Here is a 27,317-nt window from a genome sequence, read left to right as displayed (position 1 = left end):
GCAATAAAGTGCAACTTTTGCACCACTATAATTAGCTGTCGACTTTTGAGAAAAGCTCTTTATTGCCTTCAAGATTTGTGAAGGAGGCATCGGTACTGAGATTAGGTCAGAAAAGGATGTGCTTCATAAGCCAAGTAAAGCATGATGACAATAGAATGATATTATACAAGGGTTGTATTTGTGTCCATGCCTCAATCAGAACAATACGATCCCAAAAGTGTTGGCTTTGCCAATTCTGCATATTTTCATTAAACGTTCTACAATATAGGTCTATAGCCAGAACTCCCTGGACAGCATTCCAACATTTATTTGGTTAAATGGCTCAGTTCTGAAAATTGAAGAAAATCTTTTGCTATTTGGGTATGATGATCTCCCTCAACAGAAGCATTAAAACAGAAATGACTCTTTTACACAGTTTTTTAAAAGAAGTATATATTAAATTGGAAATATTGGTTACAGAATTGCTCCATTTTTCTGGATCACTTCTTTATCCTTTTTGTGTGTTTGGTTATTTATCTTTCTTGGTGATTGTTAATTTCAGCATAAAAAAGGAAGTGGTTAAAAATAAAATTTGAAGTGAAAAATTATTCTAAACTCAGCTGTTGAGTTTACCTTGGAAGATATTTCTTCAAATACTGAAGTGCTGGTTTTCTCCTCCTGGTTAGGGATCCTGACAAAACATGTGTGGCTTAGAAATGGTAGGATAAACAATTAGAGTTGGAAAGGATCTCAGAAATCATCTAGTCCAACCAAGTCATTTTGTCAATGAGGAAACTGAGTCCTATGGAGGTGATTAATGCAAGGTAACCCAGCTAATATACATCAAAGGTGGGCTCTGAACCTGGAGCCTCTGATTCCAAAACTAATAACCTTTAAATTGTAACACAATATCCAAATTCCTAGGAATTCATTTGTTGAGAATATTTAAACATTTTATTTACTGATTAATGATACATTAAAAAAGAGTATTAATTCAAAGGAAATTGGAAAGGTATTTCATGTAAAAATCAATAAGCCTCAGGAACTTATTAGCTGAGTGACCCTGGGCAAGTCCCTTGAGATATCTTAGCCTAGGTTTCCTTTTATTTAGAATGAGGATAACTTCCACTTACATCACAAGGTTTTTGTGAAGGACAAATGAAATAATCCATAAAGTTTTACAGAACAAAGTGCTATAAAATGATGAGCTATTATTAATATTGCTGCTGTTAAATGAAAGTGTTCTTAGTAATTACTGTTGATGTCAAAAAAATCAAATAAAATATCAAATAACAACTTTATTAAAATACTCCATAATACATGTACTATACTTGGATATGATTTGTGTAATCTAATTAAAAATATTGAAAAGAGAAAGTGTGGCATGGTAAGTAGATAGCCAGTCTTTGGAGCCAGGGAGACGGGTTTAAGCCCTGACTGATACGTATTTACTGTGTGGTCCTCGGCAAGTCATTTAAAACCTCTCTGATCTAGGCAAGTCTCTAAGACTGTCAGATGTAGAGAACATGCCAATCTTTTTTGGTAGAGTGATTTTTTTTAAATCTAGGAGTTCCCCCTACCTATAAAATCACTGGTCCACATCCTATCCCATTAAACTATAAGTCTTGAGAGTAGGGGATATTTTTTGGCATTTCTTTCTGTCCTTAGGACAGTGCCTGGCAGCAAGCAAGTGGATGCTTAATAAATGTTTATTGGTAAATCAATGCTATCTCTATTCCAAAATTGCTAAAGTTCAAACTGTCCACCCTTTGATAACTATGGGGTAGAGAGAGGGCTGGAACAACACATGATAGAAGAGGAACTAACATGTCAACCCACCAATAGAGATCTGGTTTCATCATCAATGGTTTATGGAATTACCACATCTGATCTCCAACAATTCAAGATCTAGTATGTGAAAAGAAGAAACAGAAATGGCAATTAACAAGATGCTGTTTGCAAGAGTGGCCACTTGGGTAAGTTTACAGTTAAGACAGCTCTTCTCAGGTACATACAATATTGAAAGCATCAAAGGTTCAAGCAACTGGACAGCTCTTGTGGGAAAGTTGCCAAATGTATGGGAAAGAGTGATGGGAAGTATTATTACTAAGAAGAGGAGATAGAAGGTGTCACTTCTAGTCACCAAGGAGAGAGTAAGGAAAGGGATAAGCACTTATTAAGGCCTCCTATATGCCAGGCACTGTTTATTGCTTCAGTTGTTCTTGTTGAGTCCAGTTCAACATGATCCCAGCTGTGAATTTCTTAGCAAAGATATTGGAGTGTTTGCCTTTTCCTTCTCCAAAGGTGCTGTACTATATATTGTCTTTATGTTTTACAAATACTGTCTCATTTGGACATCACAACACCTCTGTAAATTACATATTATAATTACTTCTATGTTACAGTGGAGGAAACTGAGGCACAGAGAGGTTAAATGACTTGTCCAGGATTAAACAGTTAGTAATTAGTGTCTGAGGTTGGATTTGAACTCAATTTTCCTGATTCCAGGCTCAGTCTCTGTCTACTAATAAGTCTCACATGAAAGACATTGAGCTAAGTACTGTGTATGCAAAAACAAAATCAATTTCAAGTAGTTTGCATCCCATGAGGATGAGAGTGGAGAAGGAAGTGTCACACTATGAGAAAAGTCTATACAATAAATACAGTATAAGAGACAAATAGTTATAAAAAAGTCATATTAGGAGAAAATGCAACAAATTGGAGGCAAAATTTCAGAAAAGGCTTTAAAGGCAAGCATATTTTTACCAAAAGATAAGGACTTTCAAAAGCAGAGAATTAAAAAACCAAACCAAAACCATATTAAATACTCTAACTGGTAGGTCTTAGCTTTTTTGTGTGTGGCACCTACCCACTTGTCAGTCTAGTGAAGTTTAAGGCCCCTTCTCAGATGAATTTTAGCTAGATAAATAAAATGCATAGAATTGAAAAGGCAACTAATTAGATTAAAATATAGTTATCAAAATGTATTTTTTTAATTCATGGACCCCAAGATAAGAACCTAGATTTAGAAGAAGACCTCTCAGGTTTGGAGCAGATTCCCTGTGGAGGCTCTTCAAAGACATGAGCAATAATAATCCGACAGAATGAGATGCCAGGAATGGTTAGTGACCTTCACTGCTGGAAACAGTACCCATGTTGTGAGTCCCTAAGTGGATCAAAGCAGGAAAATGCAGCGAAATAATGACTTCTCCCTTTTGCTTAAATGTTCAAATCTCCAATATCAACCACAGAACTCCCAGGCACATTTTGTTACTCCTGTCTCTTTGTTCTTCATCATTCAGCCTCTTAATTACTTTAGAGAACCACTGATAGAAGGTTTATGATAAGAAGTGCACTGTTATCGAAAGGCAACCAAGATCTATTAGAAAGGGCAATGGACCTAGAATAAGGTATGGGGCTGAGAGTCCTAGATCTGAGACTTGGTAGTCATGCGATTGTGAGGACATCAGGTAAACCACTCCAACCTTTCCTTTTCCTCAACTGTAAAATGGGGTAGCACTGGCAGGATAGAACCCCTGACAGAAGTGTGAAGAAATTACTTTATGAACTGTAAAGACTCTATAAAAGATGAGTTATTATTACCACTTCTACAGTTGAGAACATTAGAAATCAATTTAATTGGCCAGGTACCCTTTTCCTAATGATTATTCCTCAGTGATGATCCTACATTGACTGAAGGGGAAATTAATTTACCTTTCAAATTATGGAACTAAAATATATTAGTTGCTCTGGTGAATTAATGAGTAACACATGATCTGTTATTGAACTCTCTGCTGTCTGATCATATTAAGTGGAAGGAAGAGCCATAGCATTTTTGACACAACTGTCTAGGTCACTTTTAAAGACGATGAATTTGGCTCTTCTATAGTGAAAACTAGAGCAACTGCACAGAGCCTGTGGGAGTGAGCAGGACTTTCTAGAAGAAATATAAATGAAAACTAATCCATCCCAAAGAATATTAAGAAAACAGATGCTTAATATAAAGAATTATAAATAATTAAATACTGATTCATATAAATATCCAGATAATCATGACCTAGTGGATAGTGTTGGACCTGGAGTCAAGAAGACCTCAGTTCAAATCTGGGCTTCTATATTTACTAACTGTGTGACTGTGATGAAGTCATTTGCCCTGTTTGTCTCAGCTTCCTCAGCTGTAAAATGGGCATAACAATAACAGCACTGCATCCCAGGGCTGTGAGGATTAAATGAGATGATATTTATAAAACACACTGACAGACTTGTAGCACTATGTTGTATGACCCTAGGCAAGTCATTTAACCCAGGAAAAATCCAACACAACTAAACAACCACAACAACTTGTAGTCTTAGATAATCACCTGGACCAGTGGTGTCAAACTTAAATAGAAGCAGATACCTGAGGGAGCATATTGACTTGGAAAACCACAAATTAGCATTCTGAATGTTGAACTATATTTTTATTTATTTCATTAAACATCTCCTGATGATATTTTAATCTGATTGAGGCCACTCTCAGGAGTTTTTCAGCTCCAGGGAAGTGAATTTGACATCTCTGGTCTTAGGGATGAGAGGTGAATGCGATTGTTCAAGGTCACACAGTCACTACGTCTAAGAGGTGGGATTTGAACCTAGGTCTTCCTGGTCCTGAGGCCAGCTCTCTTAGGTATTTCTTCTTTAGTCGTAGACTGAACAGAGCAACGAATTTTGTATGCAGACATACTTGGGAAACTGGGTCATGTAGCTTATCCAGAAAAAAATTAGTAAGAATGGTCTTTGGTGAATTCTATCAAACCCTCCTAACATAAAGCCTTACCTAACATGCTGAAGGTCTACAGAGCCATTGTGCCGACCTCACTGTGTATGCCAATGAAACCTGGGCAGTCTACTAGCACCATGCCAGGAAACTCAATCACTTTCATTTGACTTGTCTTAGGAAGATTCTGAAGATCACATGGCAGGATAAGATACCAGACACAGGTTCTTTCTTGCACTAAACTGGCAAGCATTCAAATTTTACTAGGAGAGCATAGCTCCAATGGGCTGGCCACATTGTTCAAATGCCAAATATACTCTTGCCTAAAAGACTATTTTAGGCAAAACTCACATAAGGAAAGTGCTCACATGAAGAAGCAGTAGAGGGAAACTTTCAAGGTACCTCTAAATGGCTTTGGAATTGATTGTGAGACATGAGAGACATTGTACATGACCGTACAGCATGGTATGGCCTCATTAGAGAGGGATGCTGTATGAACAAAGCAGAATTGGAGAAACTCAAAAGAAGCATCAGATACAAAAACTTAGAGCCATCTCTACTCCAAATATTCATGTGAACTATTTGTGGTAAAGCATTCTAAGCCTATATTAGTCTACTACTACCACCATCACCACCTCTACTCATACTTCAACTGCTACTATCAATTATAAACTTCCTTTAGATTTTTAAGCAGTTTTTACAAATGCTATTTTCATTTTATCCTCAAAATGGCCCTGGGAGGTAGGTGCTCTGATTATCATCCCCATTTTATAGATGAATCAAGTTGTCATAGAGTGACACCCCTCCCCCAGGGCAATCTAGGCTTCTTCAATTTCTCCTGACATCCCAAGAGTATAAATGGAATGCTTGAGTTGTGCATTCATTTCAGAGAAAAGGCATCTCTAACTTGCTAACAAACCTGCAATAACTCCATCAGTATTCTTTTGAAAATTGATTTCTCCTCATGTATGATACTTATCTGGATCTGGCTTACTTAGATAACTGTTCTGGTAGGGGCAGAGGTGTATGAAATGTAAAGCTGATTACAGGCTCTACTGCTTCACTTTAACTTCCAATGAACTAACATGTTGAAAAAGAAGAGTCATTTTTTATTAAAAAAAGAATCCTTGATACGATTAATTGCTCAAAAATAGCTATTACATTTCAGCAAGAAGGTGAGGAAGTACAAATACTATTAAGAAACTACACTTTCATTAAGTAAAGTAAGATCATCAAGCGATTTTTTGTTTAAGATGAACAAGCTCTGCTGACATCCCAACTGAGAAATATTCAAATTTCCTCTTTTCAAATTCTATAGGATGCAACCTTCTGAGCAAAGGGACAAGTCCAAATATGGTAGAAATATTAGTCTAACAAAATTAAAAGAAATAACAAAATCTCTGATGTAACCGGTTTTTCTTCTCACAGATTTTAATCACATTCCTTTCAAATCAGGAAGGTAAGTGGCAGAAGTATTGAATAAGTTGAGATTTTTCAACAGGGATCTAAACCATGGAAGCCTGAGGAATGACACCACTTACTAATTACACTAAGAAACTTTAAAGAAGAAAGACAATGTAAAAAAGGTTGGAGCATACTTGGGAAAAAATAAATTAATGAAACCCATTCAAAAACTCTAGAAAAGTTTTGTGCTTTCAATTGAAGGAAAATTATTTAATCAGTATAATGTGCTATTACTTTTATTTCAAAAAATCCTAGACTTAAAGCTAGAAGGGATCTAATACATCATCAAGCTCAACCCCCTCATTTTACACATATGGAAATTGAGGCAGAGTGAGATTATATGATTTATTCAGGCTTACAAAGATAGCAAATGTATGAGGCAGAATTCAAACTTAAGTCTTCCAAAGTCTAAGTGCAGTCCTTCTCTACTATGCCTTCAATTATGTAAACATTGTCCTATGTGGAAAATAACAGAATCACAGAATTTGGACTGGAGGAGACCTTAGGAAGCAAGTCAAGCCTCTCATTTTATATACATGGAAACTGAGGTCCAGGTATGTGACAAGATCATAGATTTAGAACAGACAGGATGCCAGTCCTCATCTAACCCAATCTCTTCATTTTGCAGATGAGCACACTGAGATTCATTGAAGAAAAACAAATGATTGCTCAAAGTCACCTAAATACTAAGTGGAACATTCTAGAATTGAATTCATGTCTTCATGATCCAAATGTTGTTACTCTATCCAATTTCACTGAATCGTTTCCAATGGACATTCATTACTGTTCTCTTTTCAAGAAGATGGTAAGAGAGAATGATGTTTTTAGGCACATAATTTGGAACTAAGAGGTGCATTATTTGTAACCCCACTTTCTATATTACTATTTCACCTTTCATGTGATCTAACCTGTGCAATCTGTATTATATTCCAAACCAAATACCTTCCTATACTAAAGAAGGACAAGGTCACCACAGACTTAACAAAATGGAAGCCCTTGAGTGTAGGGTGACAGATTATTTACCATCTTTTTGCCTCTTTTTATATCCCCAGCACTTAGCACAGTATCTGGCACATAGTAGGTGCTTAATAAAAGTTTATTGAAAACTGAACTGAATTGAAAAATGTAATGAACAAGCCAGCTGTGTGGAGAAACTCATCACTACAGTGTTGACCAGCAGATGATGAAATTTGAATACGTTTGCTAGCCACAAAAAAGCTACGACTTAACCATGGAAGGGCTATGATTTCTGTGAAAGGTTTCCCCTTTCAGATGTCTAAGGAATCATGGGGTTTTGGGTTTCCTGAAGAACACCTGTGTAATTAATTATTCTCTTTAGAGAATATAAATATTCCCCTAGAGATAATTTCCTTTCTTGTGTTAATGACACATTCATAAAAGGTGCAAGATGAAAACATGTTAAGTGTTAAATTGTTCATCAAGATTGAAAATAGGTGTTAAAAGTAAAAATACCAAATTATATTTCATTGAATGAAATAAAAGATCATTCTTTGAACTTGAGAGTTTGGGGATTAATGAGAGCCTTTTTGTTTCTTTTCATATGGAATTACAGAATTTTCAAGGAATAACTCCTATTACATTCTTGATAAATTATTTGACTTCTCTTCTTGAATACATCCAGTAACAGGCATCTTAGTACTTAACGAGGTTTCCAGTTCTATGGGGAGGCAGCGTGGTCTTGGAAGTTAAAAGATCAGCTCCCTAATTTGCAAGTAGGTCAGAGTATGTACTACATGCATTCTCTTCCAGCTCTATTCATTATGAGAAAGTTTCTGTTTATGCTGAACTGAAGCCTTCTTGAGTATGACTTTTAAATGAGTATTTATAGAAAAAAAATTAGAGCATAATTATTGTCTTCTGCTGTTTCCTTCTTTTACTATGATGTACTCATTTCTTATATCACATACTACTATTGCTACTACGATTACCGTGGCACTACAATTTCTACTACTACTATTACCACTACTACTACTGCCACCACCACCACCACGGCTACTGCTGCTGCTGCTGCCATACCACCACCACACTCCTTCTCCCCTCCTCCTTCTTCTTCTATTACTATTACTTTACACACATAAGCATTTCTATAGTACTTTAAGAATTAGAAAATTGTCTCCATATCTCATTTGACTCTTACAACAAGTCTGTGAGGTAGGTGCTATTATGAGACTGCGCATCCCAGAGTCACACAGCTAGGATATGTTGGAGGAAAGAACAGACCATAGGTTTGCAATGTGCCACCTAGTTGGAGTCATAAATTAAAAATGTCAAACTTTATCACAGTCAGAAATTGCTACATGTATCATGTTTCTTTGCCATGAGAAGCATATGTGTAATCAGAAAGACATATATGAATCCCACCTGAGAAAATATATGGAAAATGCTGCCCAAAACTTAACTCATATAAATGCCAGGTATTATTACAGAGTAAATGCCATCACAAACATTTAAACCCATGAAATCAAAAGGATTTCTTGAGAAATCTGAATTCTATGATATTTTAAAGAATAGTTGTTTTCTCTTATTTCGAGGCTGAATTTGACAAGTAGGAGTCTCATTGGTCCTTTTAAGCAATTAAAGACTGATTTATATGGATTACATTAGTCACCTGCAAATTAACTTGATAAAGTAATTAAAAGAGGTGGACTTAAGCAGGTTAAGCATTTCCCCTGTAATCCAGCTTACCCTGTAAATGTGGCAGCCAAATCAGTCTTCTACAGACATAGGAAGCAGCAAGGTCTAGCTCTGGCTCTGTCTAGGCCTTTGATGTACATGTCTGCTTGATAATTGTCAATTCTCCCTGCCCCAGATGACTCTAAGATTATACACATTGACAGCTTGCTAAACTGTATTGGTAGATGGAATTTTCACACCAGGAAGTTCTCCATGCTATGAAATCACAGGTTCAAACACCTCTCTGCCTCAACAAGCATGATTTATTAAGGTCAAAGATTGTAGATTTAATAGCAAAGCACTATTCCAGTTTATGGTCCAACACTGGGGACTAAGGATTTCACATTGTATAATATTCATGTTATAAGTGATAAACCCAACTATCCTGAATAATGATATTCCTGTCTATGCATATTAAGAGAAAATGTGCATTAATGGTTTCATAATATTTTAAGGCAACAAAGAGTTGCATTTTTAAATATAGGGAAATGTTTCATGATATGCCACTGATGAAAATATAGACTACAGTAGCAATCTCACACCTAAGCTCTCTTAATCTGTATTTTTTAAAATGTGACTTATTTAATAATGAATAAAAACTGATTCAAGCACATACATAGTTTTCATGGATGTTGTGCTGTAAGGATAAAAAATCCAGTACTCAGGGTGAATAACATTTGCTGGTGATATTTGCTTGGGAGAAAAGCATTTTTCATCTGCCAAATGGTCAAACTAGGAGAATGTAATAAGATATGAAAAGTAATTCACCATTCGTGTTTAATAGTAGTTTATCTGGAACATCCAAGTAAGCCTCAAAAATCAAATAGCATTGATTTGCTTGTGGATTTATGCTGATGAGAAAACAACCTTCACACTGATGATTCTGAGTTGTGTTTAAATTTTGATGCACAATCATTTACAGATTACTCCGTTTGGGAGGAAACACCACTTTCTTGCACTGGGGTTTTTACTTTTGATTTCTGAGAGGGGAGAAGGTATTATTGCTGAGCTATATTATCTGAAGTTTCTTTCACTCAAACCAATTAGCATCCCACTCAGGCAAGGGAATGATTGAAATAGTTGATACTTTTGACTGAGCTGCTATTTTGAACTTCTTATAAAACATCAAGCCTGGAGAATTCAAAACATATCAATTAAATTGGTCATAAGATAATAGAGTGGAAAGGGGCCTGACAATCTGTCTAGCCTAATCAGCAAACTTGTGTATTTGTAGTTATATGTAAATGCATATACATATTCATATTCGTATATATTTACAAATGTACGTATATCCATACATATATACATACATACACATTCATATATGCATATATGCATAAATGTATGTATATCCATATGTATCCAGATGGATAGAAGATAGATATCTACATAGCTCTAAAGATGATAGACAGATAGATAGATTAGATAGATAGCTAGATTGATTAATAGGTAAGATAGATAAATGGATAGATAGAGAGATAAATAGATAAGTAAAGAGATAGATAAATAAAAACTGAGGCCCAGAAAGGTTATGTGACTTCTCCAAAGTCACACAGGTAATAAGGGTCAGTTTTAGGATTTGAACTTGAGTCCTCTGACTCCAAAGCAAATTCCATTTTTGGATTCTTCTGTGAGGATTTGTTTAGCTTAAAAGGCACCGTGGCTTCAGAGATTGCAAGTCCATTTCCATGTATAGACTCTACCGTAAGTGCTGAAATATTTTCAGTGAAAAAGGTCTTAAGCTTTGAGCCTTTTTCATACTAATACCTTGGCACTTTTGTAGTGAGGAACTGGGTTTTTGGATTTCACAAAATAATGGAAATAATAATTGATTTGGTCATCCCCAGTGATACATATGGTCTTCATTTTAAATGCAAATTACGCACCATCTGGGGCTCCTTCCTTTCCATTCAGAGATCTGAAAATACCTACGCATTTTCTTTGTGGTTGCGTTCACTGTGGCACTGAAAGGCCCTGTCCCAGCACTGTTATACGCTCGGACAGCGGTGTAATATACTAAGTTGCTCTGGAGGCCCTGGAGTCTGGCCGATGTCTCATTCCCCATGACCTTGACTCTGTTGGATGAGTCTTCTTGGCCTCCGTTATTCCAGTACCGAATCTAAAAAGGGGTACAAAAAGTAAGGCATTGATGCTAGTACTGTTCATGAAAGACTCTCTAACACAAAAATGATTTTTCCTTTAGTGACCTTTGACAGTGTTTTATTTTAAAATGATAAATCTGCTAAGACAAGGCTTTTAGATAAATATTAAATGACCACAATCCAGGAACCTGACCCTCTCTGCAATTGTGTGACTGTGAAGATGAGATTTGCTACAGAAAATCATTTATAAAAGTCTGTTCCTTTCTCAAATTTTAATAAAAAGATATTCTCATTCTCATAAAGATTTTATTGAGAAGAAAAAAAAGTTGCTTGTATCTTCTTGTCAGCCAGTCTGTGGTAATATGACTGCCTATGATGCCTGTTTTTCTCCCCATTCATTTAATATCATTAGAGAACTGGACACAGAAAGGCCAGGGTTCAAATCTCATCTCCAAAAACAATAATACTGAGCAAGTCAGTTGACTTCTCTGACTGTCGGATACCTCATTTGTAAAATAGATAGAGTAATCCCTATGGTACCCATCTCACAGAGCATTTAGAAAGGAGTCAGTGCTATAAAATGAATTGACATTATATCTACGATCATTATTGAATCATACCCTCAATGCTTTCAAAATTGTGTAACCACCATTATGGATTTCTTTAGGTACATGCTTTCTTCTCTGATAAAATGTAATTTCCTTGAGCTCAAGCACTCTTTCATAATTGTCTTTTCATTTGAACACCTAAAACATTTCCTGGAACATAGTAGGCAATTAATAAATGCTTATCAATTGGTTGATCGATGCTGTCTATGCTTACTATTGACCAGTGTCTCTGTATGTATTTATTTTTTTAGCTATTATTTTCCTTTACTTTGTAGCATGAGATCTTAGAATTCATCATCAATAGTGAAAATTATTTGTCATAGAAATGTTGACAGATTATTTCCATTTGGTTACCTGTTGTGCTCTTTCCACTTTCAACTACAGATTTTTTGAGGATAAACCAGCTAAGTTGGGTCTCATGCTTTCTGGAGACTTGATTTATCTACCATGAATCTTTACAATTTTATTATAATTTTCCACCATCCTTTATATAATTCAAAGCATTTTGTATCTTTAAACCACAAACTCTTGACAAGTTAAGTAAAATCAAGTTAACAGACATTTATTAAGCACCTACTGTATACATCAGGTGCTGTAATATTTTATTATCTAGTAATTTGGATAATTTTTAACTGTTAATATTTTTATGGAGAGAAACCATCATTAACATTGGGCTTCAATTCAAGCAATAGCCATACTGAGTTACTGTTCTTGGGATCATAGTTGGAGAGCTAGAAGGAACCTTGAAGATGATCTAATGTTGCTCCCTCATTTTCCAGATGGGGAAATTGAGGCCTAGATTGGTCAAATGACTTGCCCGAAGTCACACATGCAGTAAGTGGTAAAGTCAATAGTGAGTCCATTCTTCTGATTCCAAATCCAGCATTATTTCTACTGACCTTCAAACAATACTGTCAACTATCCTTTCACTCTTCTCTTGAGTTCAAGGAACACATTGTCCAAAGTGGACCTTAAGTCTATTCAAAGAAATCCATATTGACAAATTACCTCTTTATACATGTTTTATCAAAGATCATGAGAAGGAAAAAGCATTTGAAAAAAGGAATAAGCAATAAATTAGTTTCTTATGAATTTTGAAATGCAACTCACTAGTACAAACTAAGTAAATATTTTATTACTTAGTGAAGAGATTCTTTCTAAAACTATTCTATAAAAAGTTATTAAGCTAATATCAATTTACCTAAAACTTTTTATGATTCAAAATATTTGCTGTTCCCCAATCAGTAAGGTAGCCTACCATTCCTTAACAATCATAAGAGATACTAAAAGTGCATCTAATTAAAAAAATCTATTTTTCCTCTGTTCCATGAATCTTAGTTAAACAGGGTCTTATTGTTCTTTATGTCGTACAATGCTTAGCTAAAAATAAGGTATTTGAAATTTCATTTCTCTCACTTTTCAAAAATTCCAGGTCATAAAAATCTGTGATACCAGCTTTGCTGGGCATGTCCAAGCTTCCTTTCTTACAAACTATGCCATCTTTATTATGTCGTTCAACTCTTTGCAATTCAATATTCTCACTTGCAAAGTGGTCTGTTTATTCTAAATAAGCCTAGAATTACTGCAACAGCCAAATGCCCTCTGCAAACTGGGAAAAGCTGAATCATGTGAGCCATGATGTTTGCTTCAATTACCTACTCTTATCACACACGTTCTCTTGGAAAATAGATCGTCCATTGACACTGCATTTTATTTTGATCAAAGCGTGAACTATGAAAAAATGTCTTAGGAAATTATTAGAAATGGGCTTTAGAATTTGTTTTCCATTTTGGCCACAATATGATTTGAAGTACTGCTTTAAAATGCTTTTTTTAAAAATTTTTTTGTTTTTGTTTTTTTTTAGCAATTTAACAGACCTCTTCTGATGTATCTGCAAAGGGGAAGGCAAGTATTTTGTTGGGCAATTATGAAACAAATTCCATTAAAGTAGATACCATAGTTCAGATCACCCAATAACCTGAATTGTATTTAATTTCAGGCTTATTTACTGGAATTATTTGAAAGACTGTCCAGGTGTGATACTGTGGTTTATTTTTATCTACAATGATCAGTCTTGGGCAAATTTACCAATGCTGGTAGGAAATTAGTTTTTTCCACTGAAGTCTGCCTTTGTTCTGAGAAGTACTCAATGTTTGGTGTATTTCTTAGGAACCATTAATATAAAAGGAAACACACATCATCTTTTTCTATATGTTTGGCCCACAGAGCGATCTATGTGCTCTTCTGACTTATTGTTCTGCTAGCCATGCGTACTGTAAATTTCCATTTCTCTAAGCATCAGCAAATCTATTAACATTTCATGCAATGTATTAACCTTCAACCTTTTATCACAATGAACAGAGTTTCCCTGTTTCCTATTTTATTTCTTACATCTGAAACTTAAGATAACTTAAAGACATTAACAGGAATGAAGGTGAAATTGTCATGACAGACTCAGATTGTCTAAATAGCAAATAGATGCTAATGTCCAGGAATACAAACCTTTCCATCTGTACTCTCTTCTCACCGTGTGAAAGGGGCTAAGAGAAGATTTGTGCCAGAGTCTGTCATACTTTTCAGATAACACAAATTACTGCCTCGAGAAATGAACTCATCAACTCATACTTTGTCAAATAGGAAAGAAAATTAGTCAGGATACTAATGATGATGTGTTAGTATGCCACATGGCAAACCATCCGTCCTTGCTGAGATGAGAGATAGGAAAGTTATTAAATTTTTTAAACCTATGCAGCAAACTGGGGAAAAACAGAGTATCAGAAATGTAGCAATGTTTATTGGCAATTGTATCTATTGCTTTCCCATTTCTTGCAGTTTAATTTCTAAATGATATGAGAATTGAGTGGTATTATAATTTCATTTGGATAGAATAGTGAACTAAATGTGTTCTCCTTTTGTAAATAAATCTCCTGGAGTTGTTTTCTTACTGGGAATTTTATAAAGTTCCTATTAAATACATTTTCAGGATTACCTCTTCCACAAACTCATAGTAATGTCTATTTGCCATTTTGGACTTATTTCAGCACATCTTTTCCTATCAAACCTCTCAGTTCATTAGATTGATAAAATAGACATTATACATTCTAAATTATATGAGGTTAATGAAATATCTCCCCCTCCCACTTCTCTTGTTTCTCTTGTCTCCTAACTTGAAGTATATTCTCTCTGTCTCTCTCTATCTCTATGTCTCTGTCTCTGCTTCTCTATCTCTGTCTGTGTTTCTGTCTCTGTCTCTGTGTCTCTATCTCTGTGTCTCTTTCTCTGTCTCTGTCTCTGTTTCTGTCTCTCATTACTTGAAAAGCACAACTAGTGCTACCCATTTAATTACATTTACTACAATGCCTCTAAATTTGTATCACTGTCCCTGAGCTTCAGGTCTGTATTCCTGGTCACTTTGAAGACATAACTATCATTGCAATCCAAGGATCCAATTTACCACCTCTGTAGTACACATGTTAGCCTCCCCATACCCCACCCCCACTCTGTCAGCACTCTCCTCACCCCCGCTGTGCCTATTCACCCAGTTTGGAAACTCTGGAGTCATCTTTGACTGCTCCTTGTCCTTCATCAGCCATTTCCAATTTTCTTTCAAGTCCTCCTGATTTTTTCTCTGAGTATTTTTTTTTTAGTCCAACTGTCATCATGCTCATTCCTGTCACAATGCTTTCTATTTCGCTAGCTTGTAATCTACTTCTCTCTGCTCTTTGCACTCATTCCTCCTTGTCTTTCCAAATTCAGCTCAAGTTTCACGAGCCTTTGTCAAAGTTCTCATCCTTATTACTGACCTTTAGCTCTTACCAACTATCTCAACATCCTCCTCCCATTAAACTCCAGTGGCTCCCTATCACCTTCAGGATCAAACACAAAATGCTCTATACCCTGGTTCCTTTCCTCCACCTTTCTAGTCTTCTTACATCTTACACTCCCCTCCCCCTCATCATGTCTCTGTGACCCAATGACAGTGCTTTCTTTGCTATTCCTTGCATAAGACACTCCATTCTCCAACTCCTGGCACTTTCGTTGCCTGTTTTCTGTGCCTGAACTTTCTCCCTCATTTCTGCCTCCTGGATTCCCTGGTTTCAAGTCTTAGCTAAAAACCCATTTTCTCCCTTAATTCTAGATCCTTCCAATTTTTTCTGTATATATTTTATTTATATATAGTTGTATTCATGTTGTGCCCTCATTAGATTGTGAGCTCCCTGACAACATGAACTGCCTTTTACCTTTCTATGAATTCCTGGTTGTTAGTATACTGCCTGTCACATAGTGGGTGCCTAATAATTATCTACTGAATGACTACAGTCAATTTCATTCTGCAGTGTATTATACTCTGTGCCACATTGGTGTTCATCATGTTTCCTAAATTAAACTATAGGTTCCCTGAAGGTAGACAGCTTCATTAATTCTTCTTTTATATCTGTTCCTGGGCCAGTAACAAGCATATAGTAAGTTCTCTCTGTCTCTGTCTCTGTCTCTGTCTCTTTCTCTCTCTCTCTCTCTCTCTCTCTTTTTCTCACTCTCTCTGCACACACACACACACACACACACACACACACACACACACACACACATACACACACACGTTAAGCTGAATTGAGGTCCCCTCATGGTTCCTAGGTGTTGCTTATGAGACAGTACTCTAGTTAGGCATGCTCTAGCAATGGAATGTCAACATAAAATATATAGTTACTAATAGTCATCCAACACACATTAGCATTGTAAAATACATATATACATGATTCAGTGGTTTTATATTAAAAGGGATTACCTCATAACCCAGTAATCGTCCACTGCTCATTTTCCAAGGAATGGCATCCCAGGAAACTTCGATGATTGATGATGACAGGCTATTGGCCAAGACATGAGATGGAGCTACTGTAGGTTCTGTGTTGGGAGAATTGAAATTAAATATATATGTACACATATTTTATATGTATATTTATATTAGTATATACATACATAGAAAGAGAGGCAGAGACAGAGAGACAGAGAGATATGATATGATTTTAGTAATTCTATGAAAAAATCCATTATTGCATCTAATTTTTAAAAGATTATACAGAAATATTATAGAAATACAATTCATCTCAACAAATACTTGTTAATTTTCTACTATATGTAAGGCAAAGTATGCTGTTAAAATTATAAGCCTTGCTTTTCAAGTACAATCAAAATATAATTACCCACCTTCCTCTGCAGAGAAAACAGTTGTGACTGGGCTGAATGGCCCTTCGCCTTTGTTATTATATACACCAACTTTTACTTCATAGGGCGAAAAAGAGAGGATACTTTCATTCCTAAAGACATATCTTGGTGTATCAGGAGATGTAACCACCGTCTGGATCCACGTGGTAATACCGAGAGGTCTGAAGGCAACAACGTAGCCGAAACCTTCACCATTCTGCAATTCCTCAGGGACTGGCTGTATAAAGAAAAAGCGAAGAACAGCCCCATCGAATCTCCTCTGCTCAAGTCTATATCATGATTGGTGGCATTTTAATTGCAAAATATTTCAAAATTTTTACAGAGGAAGAAGGGAGGTGGAATAAATTTTGTATAATTCAGCAAATAGAAGCAAGACAGCTGCATTTCTAATTTCTTTTCTTTCAATGATCAAGTTTCTAACATTGTGTTTACGTGGCATAAAACAATATGGATGACAAGTGAAAATAACTTTGATACAGATGTCTGAAAATTTCTGATTGTTTAGTATGTTGTAGAAAAAAAGCCAAATAATAAATAACTGGCTTTTTGTGCTTTCCATTCATTGGATGTTTTGGTAGATGTTTCCAAATCTGATTAAGCACTGAGTATTTGGGTTGACTGCAATTCAACTCATAAGCCACATTTTCAAAAATAAAACAAAATTATATAAATGGTCTAATCACTGTCATTGAGCTGGCAGAAAGGAACCACAACACTAATATTAAAATAATTACTATGCATTTAGCAGAATTCATTGCTTTCAATGCAGAAACCTGGCTAAGTTGGAAATTCCTGTTGACAAGTGTAATTATTTGCTTCACCTTGCTACAACAATCTTTTGCTTATGCTTATTTACCACCATGAAACCTTAAAAGAATGCCAACAACTGCCAGACCTCCTAACACTCAGATGTATAGCTGAAATTTATACTGATTACACACAAACACACAGTGCTGAAAGGATGGCCAAGAGTGGAACAAAACACAAATCAAATGGAAGGATCAAGTAGCACACATTGCTTGGATAGGTGGCAATTGTAATCTAGAGACAGGTTCCTCCCATGTCCCCCAAGCACAAAGCTGAGATAGACCAGCACCATCAAAGTAACTTACGTCCCAAGTTATAACCAGTTCCGACCGACTGCCACCTCCCCCACTTACTTCTGAAGGGGGTACTTCTGGAACTGTGGGGAAGAGAAATATAGAGAAGCCAATATTTAAGCTTATTAACATCCACGTGAAGGAAAATTCTTTCATATTCAACATCTATTTTTGAAGTAGTGTGATCATTGAAATACCTAGTATAGAATATTTCTTTTCTGGATATCTCTGAAGTAATTGAAATCTTTGTGTAAAAGAAAATAAAGGATCAGACATGTCAAGTGTGTTAGGAAAAAATCACACGCCTGACACCATAAGGTTATATCTCCTTATAACCTCAACAAATATGTATTGATTTTCAATAGTAGATTGTTAAAATAAAAATAAGAGCACAAAAATTAAAATCTGAAATTTTGGGGAAAATTCAACCCTCTTGCTCTATGACAACGACAATTTAAGATGCAGATAATCACTGTGATAATTTCAATAATGTCATTTTTATAGGAACGAATATCATTCACATATGATCACATTCATCACAAACAACATGAAATCTACTAATTTCCCATTTATTCTGGGATGTACTTCAATCTTAAAGTTATTCTTCATGACCCAACACATTCCACTAAATACTCTATCGAAGTCATTTCTTTTGGCACCTTCTCCAAGGGACGTAAAGTTAATTGATGTTGAATAATTAAAATTATTTAAATACATTCAGTGACATGAAAGGCAAAATTGTAAAGCAGATACAGAACAAGACTTGTAACAAAGAGGACCTGAATTTAAGTCCTGTCTCTGACACATATTGGCTTTGTGATCCTGGGCAAGTCACACAATGTGTCAGGGGCCCAGGAAACTCTTTAAGACTATAAGTGACAGATGAATTGTCGATCTATATTGGTTCAGGGAGTCTCCACACTGGGAATCCTTCATACCTATGAAGTATAAATCCAGGAGAAAAACAAACGGTGATTGATATCATGGCTAAAGCATGAAAAAATTGTACTAGGTGTAACTCAAGCATTATCTTCATCTGACTTAATATTATGTAACCTGAAAATGTTGAGTCTGTGTGTTCATTATTCCATTATCAGATTTCTGTGAAAGGCCTCCTAAAATTGAAAGTTACTATCAAGAATTTCAAGGAACTGAAATAAAGGAGTTTTATATTTGCTTCAACTAATTAATCTTCTTAGGGATGATAGCAATTGTTTTTCAAAATCTTAAAACAGGAAGGATAAGCATAATTGAGAGGGAAGAAAATGGGACCAAATAAAATTTTGTCATGAGTCTTCTCAGATGCCATCAAGTCTAAATGCCAACTATCCATGAAGATGGCCTTTGTCTACAAAGTAATAACAAAAATCAAAATTTACACTACAATAGCAGTGTTAGCATATTTGTTTAATATTAAATAAAGACCATTCCTAATGGATCAAAATGTCAGTATCTTCACATGACTTTTTTTTCCCTGTAAAAATGATAATTCTATCCATTGGAAAGATTACCTACTTAAACAAATAGATCAGTTTTCAGAGGTGGGGAACCTGTGGCCTCAAGGTCACATGTGGCCTTCTGGGTCCTAGGGTGTGGCCTTTGACTGAGTCAGTTTTACAGAACAAATCCTTTTATTAAGGGAAGTTGTTCTGTGAAGTTTGGATTCAGTCAAAAGGCCACACTTGAGGACCTACATGGCCACATGTGGCCCTAAGGTCACAGGTCTCCCACCCCTGGTAGATACTGAGAATGACTATATTTGAAAAGCAATTCAGAAATTCTGGGGTGAGGCCAAATCCCTGATGATCTTTTCAGTCAAAAAGATTCCAGTAAAAAAATATGACAGTAATATGTGCTCACCACCGGGTTAAGTGCGGGAAATACAAAGAAGAAGAAAACAGTCCCTACCCTCAAGGAGCTCATTTTGATTGGGGAACTGATCCAAGTAAATACAAGATATCTACAGAGAAAATGGATGATCACGTCAGAAGGGGAAGGCAATTGTAATTTGGGGGGGGGGGGGCAGGGAAAAGACACCTGAAGAAAGTGAGTTCATATTTGATGGAAGCCTGGGAAGAAAAGGGATGAGGTTCAAGAGTTAGGGCATTCTAGGCAAGGGAAACAATCAGCGGAAAGCCATGGAGACAAGAGATGGTATATTCTATATGACAATAAGTATGTAAAACAGGGAGGCTCAATCACTTAGAGTGTTGAGAGGAATGACAAGACTCAGGGAAAGGAAAGGATGTGAAGAGCTTGAAATGCCAAATGATGGCTTTATATTTCATCCTGGATGAAATAAGGAGCCACTAAAGTTTGGGGGAGGAAGGTGACACTGCCAGTCCTATAATTTGGGAATTTTTTCAACTTAGTGGAAGATGAACTTGGAGGAGGGAGAGACTTGAGGCAGAAGGAACAATTAGAGGGATACTACAATAATCTAGGTATGAGATGATTATAGCTTGAACTGGGGTGGTGGCTATGTGAATGGTGAGAAGGCAGACATATATAATGGTTAACATTTATATAGTACTTACAATGTGCCAGGCACTGGTTTACAGTTATTACCTCATTTGATCTTTTCATCGTTCTTCTCTCTCATAACAATAACAATTAGCATTTATACAGGGTGTTCATGTTTGCAAAGAGGTTTCTAAACATCTTGCTTTAGCCTCCCAATAGTTCGAAGAAGGAGATGTTATTATCACCTCCTTTTACAGATAAGGAAAGTGAGGCAAAGAGAGGTTAAGTGATTTGCCTATGGTCATACAGCTAGTAGGTGTCTGAAGCTAGATTTGAACTCAAGTCTTCTAGACTTCAGGCCTGGCAGCCTATCCATTGCACCACCTAGCTGTCTTACATGTTAAGCTGCATATAGAATCAATATTGTGAAGATAGAAATGATAAGATTTAGCAACAGATTAAATGTGATATGAGAGTGCAGAGTTGAGGGTGCTACTGAGATTGGGTGAGTAGATGTATGGCAAGTTTGGAATTTAGGAGATAAGAAAATCAATTGGACATGTTGCATTTGAGAAGTCTTTGGGACATCTAGTTTGAGAAGTCAAAAAGGCAACTGGTGATATGTAACTATAACTCAAGAGGAAGACTCTGGTTAAGGATATAGATTTAAGAATCACATGCATAGAGATGATAACCCATGGGACATAATGCGATCACTACCCTAGAGAGTAGAAAGGCCAGGACAGATTCTTGGGGGACTTCTACAGTTAGTAAATATGACATGGATGAAAGTCCAGCAAAGGAGGCTGTGGAGCAGATGGAGAGGTAGGAGAAAGCAATGTCATGAAAACCTAGAGAGGAGGGAGTATTCAGGAAAACATGGCCAATTGTGTTAAATGGTCAAAAAAGGCAAGTATTAAAATAAAGTCTTTAGACGTGGCAATTTAGATATCGCTGGTAACTTTGGAGAGATCTTTTTCCAGCTAACTGGTGGCATCAGAAGCCAGATTATAGGTTTTGAAGAAAGTAAGAGGAAATGTATGAAAGGAGATGCACCTAACATAGACAGTTACCTCAAAGACTCTGGCCAAGATGAGGAAAGAGAATGTTGGGAGATCTGGGACAAGAGATAGTGGGAATGGTTGGTTCAAGAAAATTGCTTTCTTTTTTTTAAGGATGGGGGAGACCTTGGTTTCTTTGTAGGCAACAGAGAAGCAAGCAATAGTAAGAAAATGAAGTTGAGCAGTGATGAGAAAGGGAACATTCTCTTGAAGAAGACAGAGGAGGATCAGATGCATGCAAAGGAATAACCTTAGCAAAGAGAAGAGCCACCACTCCATAGAAGAGTATGTGGTAGGAATTGAGCTCTTAGTGATATGTGAGATAGAAGAGAGAAGAAGGAACTCTTGGAGAAAGGACCCTTTGGTGAGTGAGGTATGAAGCAAGGTCTTCAGTAGTCACCATGGGGAAGGTTTGCCATATTCTATGATCCTACAAATGAACATTTTAACAGACTCAGAACTCAAAAGCTATTGGCTTCTTTTAAAGCAATCCTGCCCTCCCCCCCAAAAACCAAAAACCACTAACCTGCCTCTTCAGTTCTTACTTTTTCTGAGGGTAAACTTGGTTCCCCACCTCCAATTTTGTTATTGGCTACAACACGGAATTCATATTCCACCCAAGGATTTAAGTCCACCACTGTGGCTGTGAATGTTTTTCCATCGATGATATCCGGCACTATAAAATAATGTTTAGAGAACTAAGAATCCTTTCTCTTGAATATGAGAGTTTGAAATACAGATCAATGGTCAGAATTTCTTTTTGCCTTGTTACCTGTTGTAACTATTTGCCAGCCCACTGAGAAAGGTGTCCGAGCTTGAATGACATATGATGTGACCGGACTATGGTTGTCTGTACCTTCTTTCCAGGACAGTTGGGCTGTGGTGTCTGTTATTTCATCCACCTTCACACTTTCTGGTGGTCCAGGAGAACCTAGCCAAGACAAAGAAGATAAGAAATTTTGTATTATATGTAAGAGATTCACTCTTGGAAACCAACAAACGAGACTTTTGTCTAGTGGCCAGGGGATGAAATAGGCATGCTAATTTCTCCAGACACTTTTGTGCAGGAGCGCTAACTCTGCGAGAAGAGTTAAAAGTCTAATACAAAAGAAAACAACACATAAGAGTACCCCTCGAATACCTCCGACAGATTCCAATTTCTCTAGCTCTTAGGGAAAAGGCCATTTAATGGGGAATCAAAACACCACTATTTCTTTTAACAGGGACTGAAATTCTGTCTGTTGTTTGAAAAGTATGAAATCCAGTTGGGAAGGCAGTCATTCTGAGACCATAACATTAAGCGATTACAGATGCCACATTCTTTCAGAGACCTTTGTGCAGCAGGATCTTTGTACCTCTCCAAATTTGATGCATTTTATTTCAGTCCCAGCATCCTCCTGTAATGTACTAATGCATCTCTGTAGTCCACCAATTTGTTACCTAAAGCTGCTTTACCCTAGGATATGCTGGGCCAATTTTTCAGCACAGCAGCAAATCAGCACTGGAGAGCAGTGAGGTCTGTTTCCTATAGCACATTCTAGAAAATTCTGATTCTTTGGAGATGGATTTAAGAAACAACACACAAACACAATTGCATCACATCTCAGAGCTAATGGAATACTTAAAAACACATCGTCTTAGGTTATGACTGCAGAATATCAATTAAAGGGTGAAAATACATACATAAAGATTTTTACTTCTTTAAATTAGTACCTGTCCTCTCAAACAGCATCATAATAGACTTGTATTAGATCCAAGTCAGAACAAATTCATATACTCAGTTAGTTAAGTAGTTAACCAGCATTTATAATGGAATGGAAGGTTAGAGGAGAGGTGAATACGTATGCATGACATGCCTAATGATGTGCCAGAAACTGTGCTAAGTGCTCTATAATATTGACTCATTTAATTCACATGACAATCTTGGGAAGCAGGGGCTATTAGGACCCCCATTTTACAGTTGAGGAAACCAAGTCAGATGGCAGTAAAGAGACTTGTGCAGTGTTACACATCTATTAGGCATCTGGGGCCAGATTTGAACTCATATCTTCCAGACACCTGGCCCAGTGCTCTACCCACTGCACCCCCTAGCTGTCTATTAAGCACTTATTATGTGCCTGACATTGTTTAGAGCCATGAAGATACAAAGAATCTGCCCTCAAGGAGCTGCTACTGTGATAGGTAAACCAGTAAATCCATATGAGATATAGTCAATATAGATCAGAGGGAAACAAAGTGAATATGCTTATGTCATTACTGTGTTGTGTTTACTTAAAGATGATCAATTAAAGGAACAGAACAGGTAGCTACTAACATTTACCTCTTACTATCAGCTCTGCTGCGGATGAAACACTGTCTACTTCTGTTTGTACCATACAAACATATTTTCCACTATGTTTTAGCTGAATGTTCCGAATCATCAAATCACCTGAAGAACTCTGTTGAATAAACAGATAATGAATATCATTATTTGAAAGCGTAAATGACTCAGAAATGATTGAGACATTTCACTAGTCGAAAACAACATCTTGTGGCCCAGAACTGCATAATACAAAATAAAATCAAATTTTAAAAATACATATTTTTAGGTCAACCAGCAATCGTACTCAGATAGTTAAATGATTTAAAAACTAAAATAAGAAGATTCTAAAAGGAATCTCTTTTGAAGTTCACTGTGGTTGTCTTGAAAGGAGTTGACCTCTGAAATTCACCGAGTGTAGAGATCTAAATTTGATCAGAGCAGCATTATTTCTAATGTTATTTGAGTGTTTTCTAAAATAATCCTAGGTTCATTACAGGGTGTGGCCATGCCAGAGCATGGTGTAGGGTTCTTGTTTGAAGGGGATGGAGTTTTCCTTTTTGCATCTAATGATAACCATCCCATCAGATTGTTTCAAGAAACTTTAAATTTTATTGGACCTCCCTTGCCCTTTCCATTACAATATTTTGTCCAAACAGTATTTTCATTTTTCAGATTTATTTTTTTAAAGATTTAAATCTTTTAAGTTTTTCTTTCTGTCAATTACAGTGGTTCACCTTATCTCATTTGCTCCTTTGTATGGTGTCAACTTTTGAAATTTTTTTTCTAGCTCAATAGCTTTCAAATCACTTGATTAAGGAAAGTAAAGCATTTGTTTATCTGCTGGATAATGAATGCAATACTATACGGGAATTGCCAGATGTGATTCACTTAACCAAAAAAAAAAAATGGAGTTTAAAGCCAGACAAATTCATATCTAGAGAATTTAGGGAGAGTTCATGCCAAATTAATAAGAAGAAACTTTTAAAACTCTACAGAAACTATAAATAAATTTATTGTCGTTCGTTATCAATTAAAGGATCAAGTTCTCTAAAATCTCATATTCTCTCATTTTTATAATTAGTTTTAAATATGATTCAAGGATTTTTTAAGAGGTAAAATAATATTTGCATGAGTTGGCTAATTGCAAGTTAGTCTCATAAAGGAGCAGAATAGCATGAATTAAATAAAATAATTCAAAAACTAGAGGGTTATTGAATTTTGGAAGTAGGAAAAATCAAGAGTCCTTTGAGAGTCATCTTAAATGAAAACATCTGTGAAATATCATGAGATGGAAAGTAGTATTTACATTATTAATTCCATATGTGCATTGCATGGGATGCTATGCCCATCCCTTCCCTGTAATTCACCTTTCTACATTTAACTAGGCTGGTCCTCTGAAAGAGACTTAAAACTGTTTGCAAGTGTGGGACTTAAAACCTTTTTCATTTGGTCAGAGCTTTTGTAATCTGGTCTATTGGAGTTCACTAATTGCCAACTGCCCACTGGCAATTGGAAAGCCTAGGATTATCTCCAAACCACAATAATGAAAGAAGATAGGATTGGAGACAAAGAGCGCAATGTACGATTTTCATTGCTCAGACCAAGTTACTAAAAGAACAAAGGGAATGAATGAACAGGCCAAGAAGAAGTGAACTGTTTTCAATTTCTGTAGAGAAGTCATGGGAAATCACATTCAAAAATTTCTGCCAAGGATGAAGAATTGAGGGATCTGCACTGGTTGGGGAAGGAGTCAACTTAATGAAGTTGCATATCCATCAGTTTACCAAGAGTACTTTTTAATCTTAGATTTTCAATATCAATCATCCAACATACATTTAACAATCAGTTGCTAGGTGCCAAAGAACATCTTAAGAGACAAAGACAAAAATCAAATAGAGAAGTCCTTGGCCTCAAGGAGTATAAACCCTCATTCTATCAAGGAAATGATATTTATCTATGTAATGAAATGAATAATTTCATTACATAGGCAAATAATATTTCTTTACATAGGTAAATATTATTTCCAAGGTGGATAGGGGAGGGATGCTAGCAGCTGGGGTCATGAGTCAGGAAAGGACTCATGTAGAAAGTGGCAAGCTTTATTGTAGTTTTATGCAACATTCAGAAATTGGGAGGCAGGATGGTATAGTATATAGAGAGATGAAATTAAAATGATAAAGACCTAGGTTCTAGTTTAGCCTCTGACATATAACATCTGTGTGACCCTGGAAAAATTGCTTAATTTTTCACTCACTGACTGTCAATTTTTGTAGCCAGTACTGATTGGCATTGGTAGAGGAAATCCTAAAATAAAGGAAATGCTACCTATATTTATTCCCATATTCAAAGGATTCTGAGATCTGGGTGTGGATGTTCTCACAAATGATTAAGATTACAACCCATCTGTGCCAATCTGCCTCATACAATTCTTATTACCATATTCCCACTTGTTTTCCACTGGGAAACCTGTGTGGAATTGGTCCAATGTTCTGGATGCCTTACGTTTTCTTGACACTGAAAAAATCCCAGTGGAGCACAAAAGAGAACTTTGCAATAGTTATGCTTTGCATGTGACCAACTCATCCTTTATATGTGTGTATATGCATGTATGTATATGTATGTGTATTTATGTGTATATATTTACATATGTACACATACACACACTTACATACATACATATTTGATCTTATATTTTGACTCTTGTTAAAGTTCCCTCTCAAGACTTTAGGGAATTAATGGGGATGAAATTCAATGTAGACTGACATCTCCCTTACTCTAGTTCTGTAGCTCCTTATTTCTTACATGTTGCAGTCTCATTACACCCATTCTCTACCTGTCTATCATTCTCTGAATGATATTCAAATTTAATTTTTTGGATACTGAAGAGTTAATGAGTGACAGTCATAGAACAGTTAGCAGAATATTTGTTTCCAAAAGATAAGCCTTTTCCAAGTGAAAAGTTTGGCCCATTAAAGGAAAATTACATTTTCCTGAAGTGAATTCAGTCCACTTTTCTGCTTAATTCTGCGTCCAACTTCCTTTCTATTGCAGGGTCTCTCTGATATACATACATACATACAAGCATACATATATGTGAATACATAGATACATATACATATAGGTATGGATATAAAGTAAAAATAGGTATGTCATATATTTGCATTCACTTAAATATGTAGATGCTATGAGAGATGCTACAAATATGTATATTTATGTAAAAAAATATGCAATACAAATAAAATAAGTACACATAAATATATATTATATGTGTGTCTACAAAGAATCATTGATTGCTCCTTCATGGTCTCCTTTGTTGACTCTTCATCTAAAAGAGGCTTAAGAATGGTGGGTGACCCCCAGAGCTCTGTCCTCAGCCTGTTTCTTTTCTTCCTCTCTTTTATTTCATCCAGTAATCTCATCTTCTTCCATGTATTCAATAATAATCTCTACAATAACAATTCTCCAGCTACTTATCTTTTCCTTACCTCTATACTCAAATCTCCTATACTGGACATCTCATTTATATCTTGAACTCAACATATCCAAACCTGAACTGAAAATTATC

The 27,317-nt window shown here is 36.1% G+C and overlaps 1 protein-coding gene across 3 annotated transcripts in view; it reads right to left on the bottom strand.

Moving 5' to 3' along the window:
* The window catches only part of CNTN3 (contactin 3), a 429,998-nt gene that overhangs the window by 14,625 nt on the left and 388,056 nt on the right, over positions 1–27,317 (bottom strand). For all 3 annotated transcript variants that reach the window (XM_072598650.1, XM_072598651.1, XM_072598652.1), the window contains exons 14-20: positions 23,771–23,888; positions 22,223–22,381; positions 21,977–22,126; positions 17,939–18,009; positions 16,809–17,043; positions 16,390–16,505; positions 10,826–11,012 (exon numbers count right to left, since the gene is read on the bottom strand). In XM_072598650.1, coding sequence (XP_072454751.1) covers positions 10,826–11,012; positions 16,390–16,505; positions 16,809–17,043; positions 17,939–18,009; positions 21,977–22,126; positions 22,223–22,381; positions 23,771–23,888 — 1,036 coding nt within the window. The remainder of the gene's footprint in view (positions 1–10,825; positions 11,013–16,389; positions 16,506–16,808; positions 17,044–17,938; positions 18,010–21,976; positions 22,127–22,222; positions 22,382–23,770; positions 23,889–27,317) is intronic.

Source organism: Notamacropus eugenii, chromosome 3, assembly GCF_028372415.1.
Source record: "Notamacropus eugenii isolate mMacEug1 chromosome 3, mMacEug1.pri_v2, whole genome shotgun sequence".
NCBI lineage: Eukaryota > Metazoa > Chordata > Mammalia > Diprotodontia > Macropodidae > Notamacropus > Notamacropus eugenii.
The sequence above is the reverse complement of the archived record's forward strand: the minus strand, read 5'-3'. Positions and strand labels throughout refer to the sequence as shown.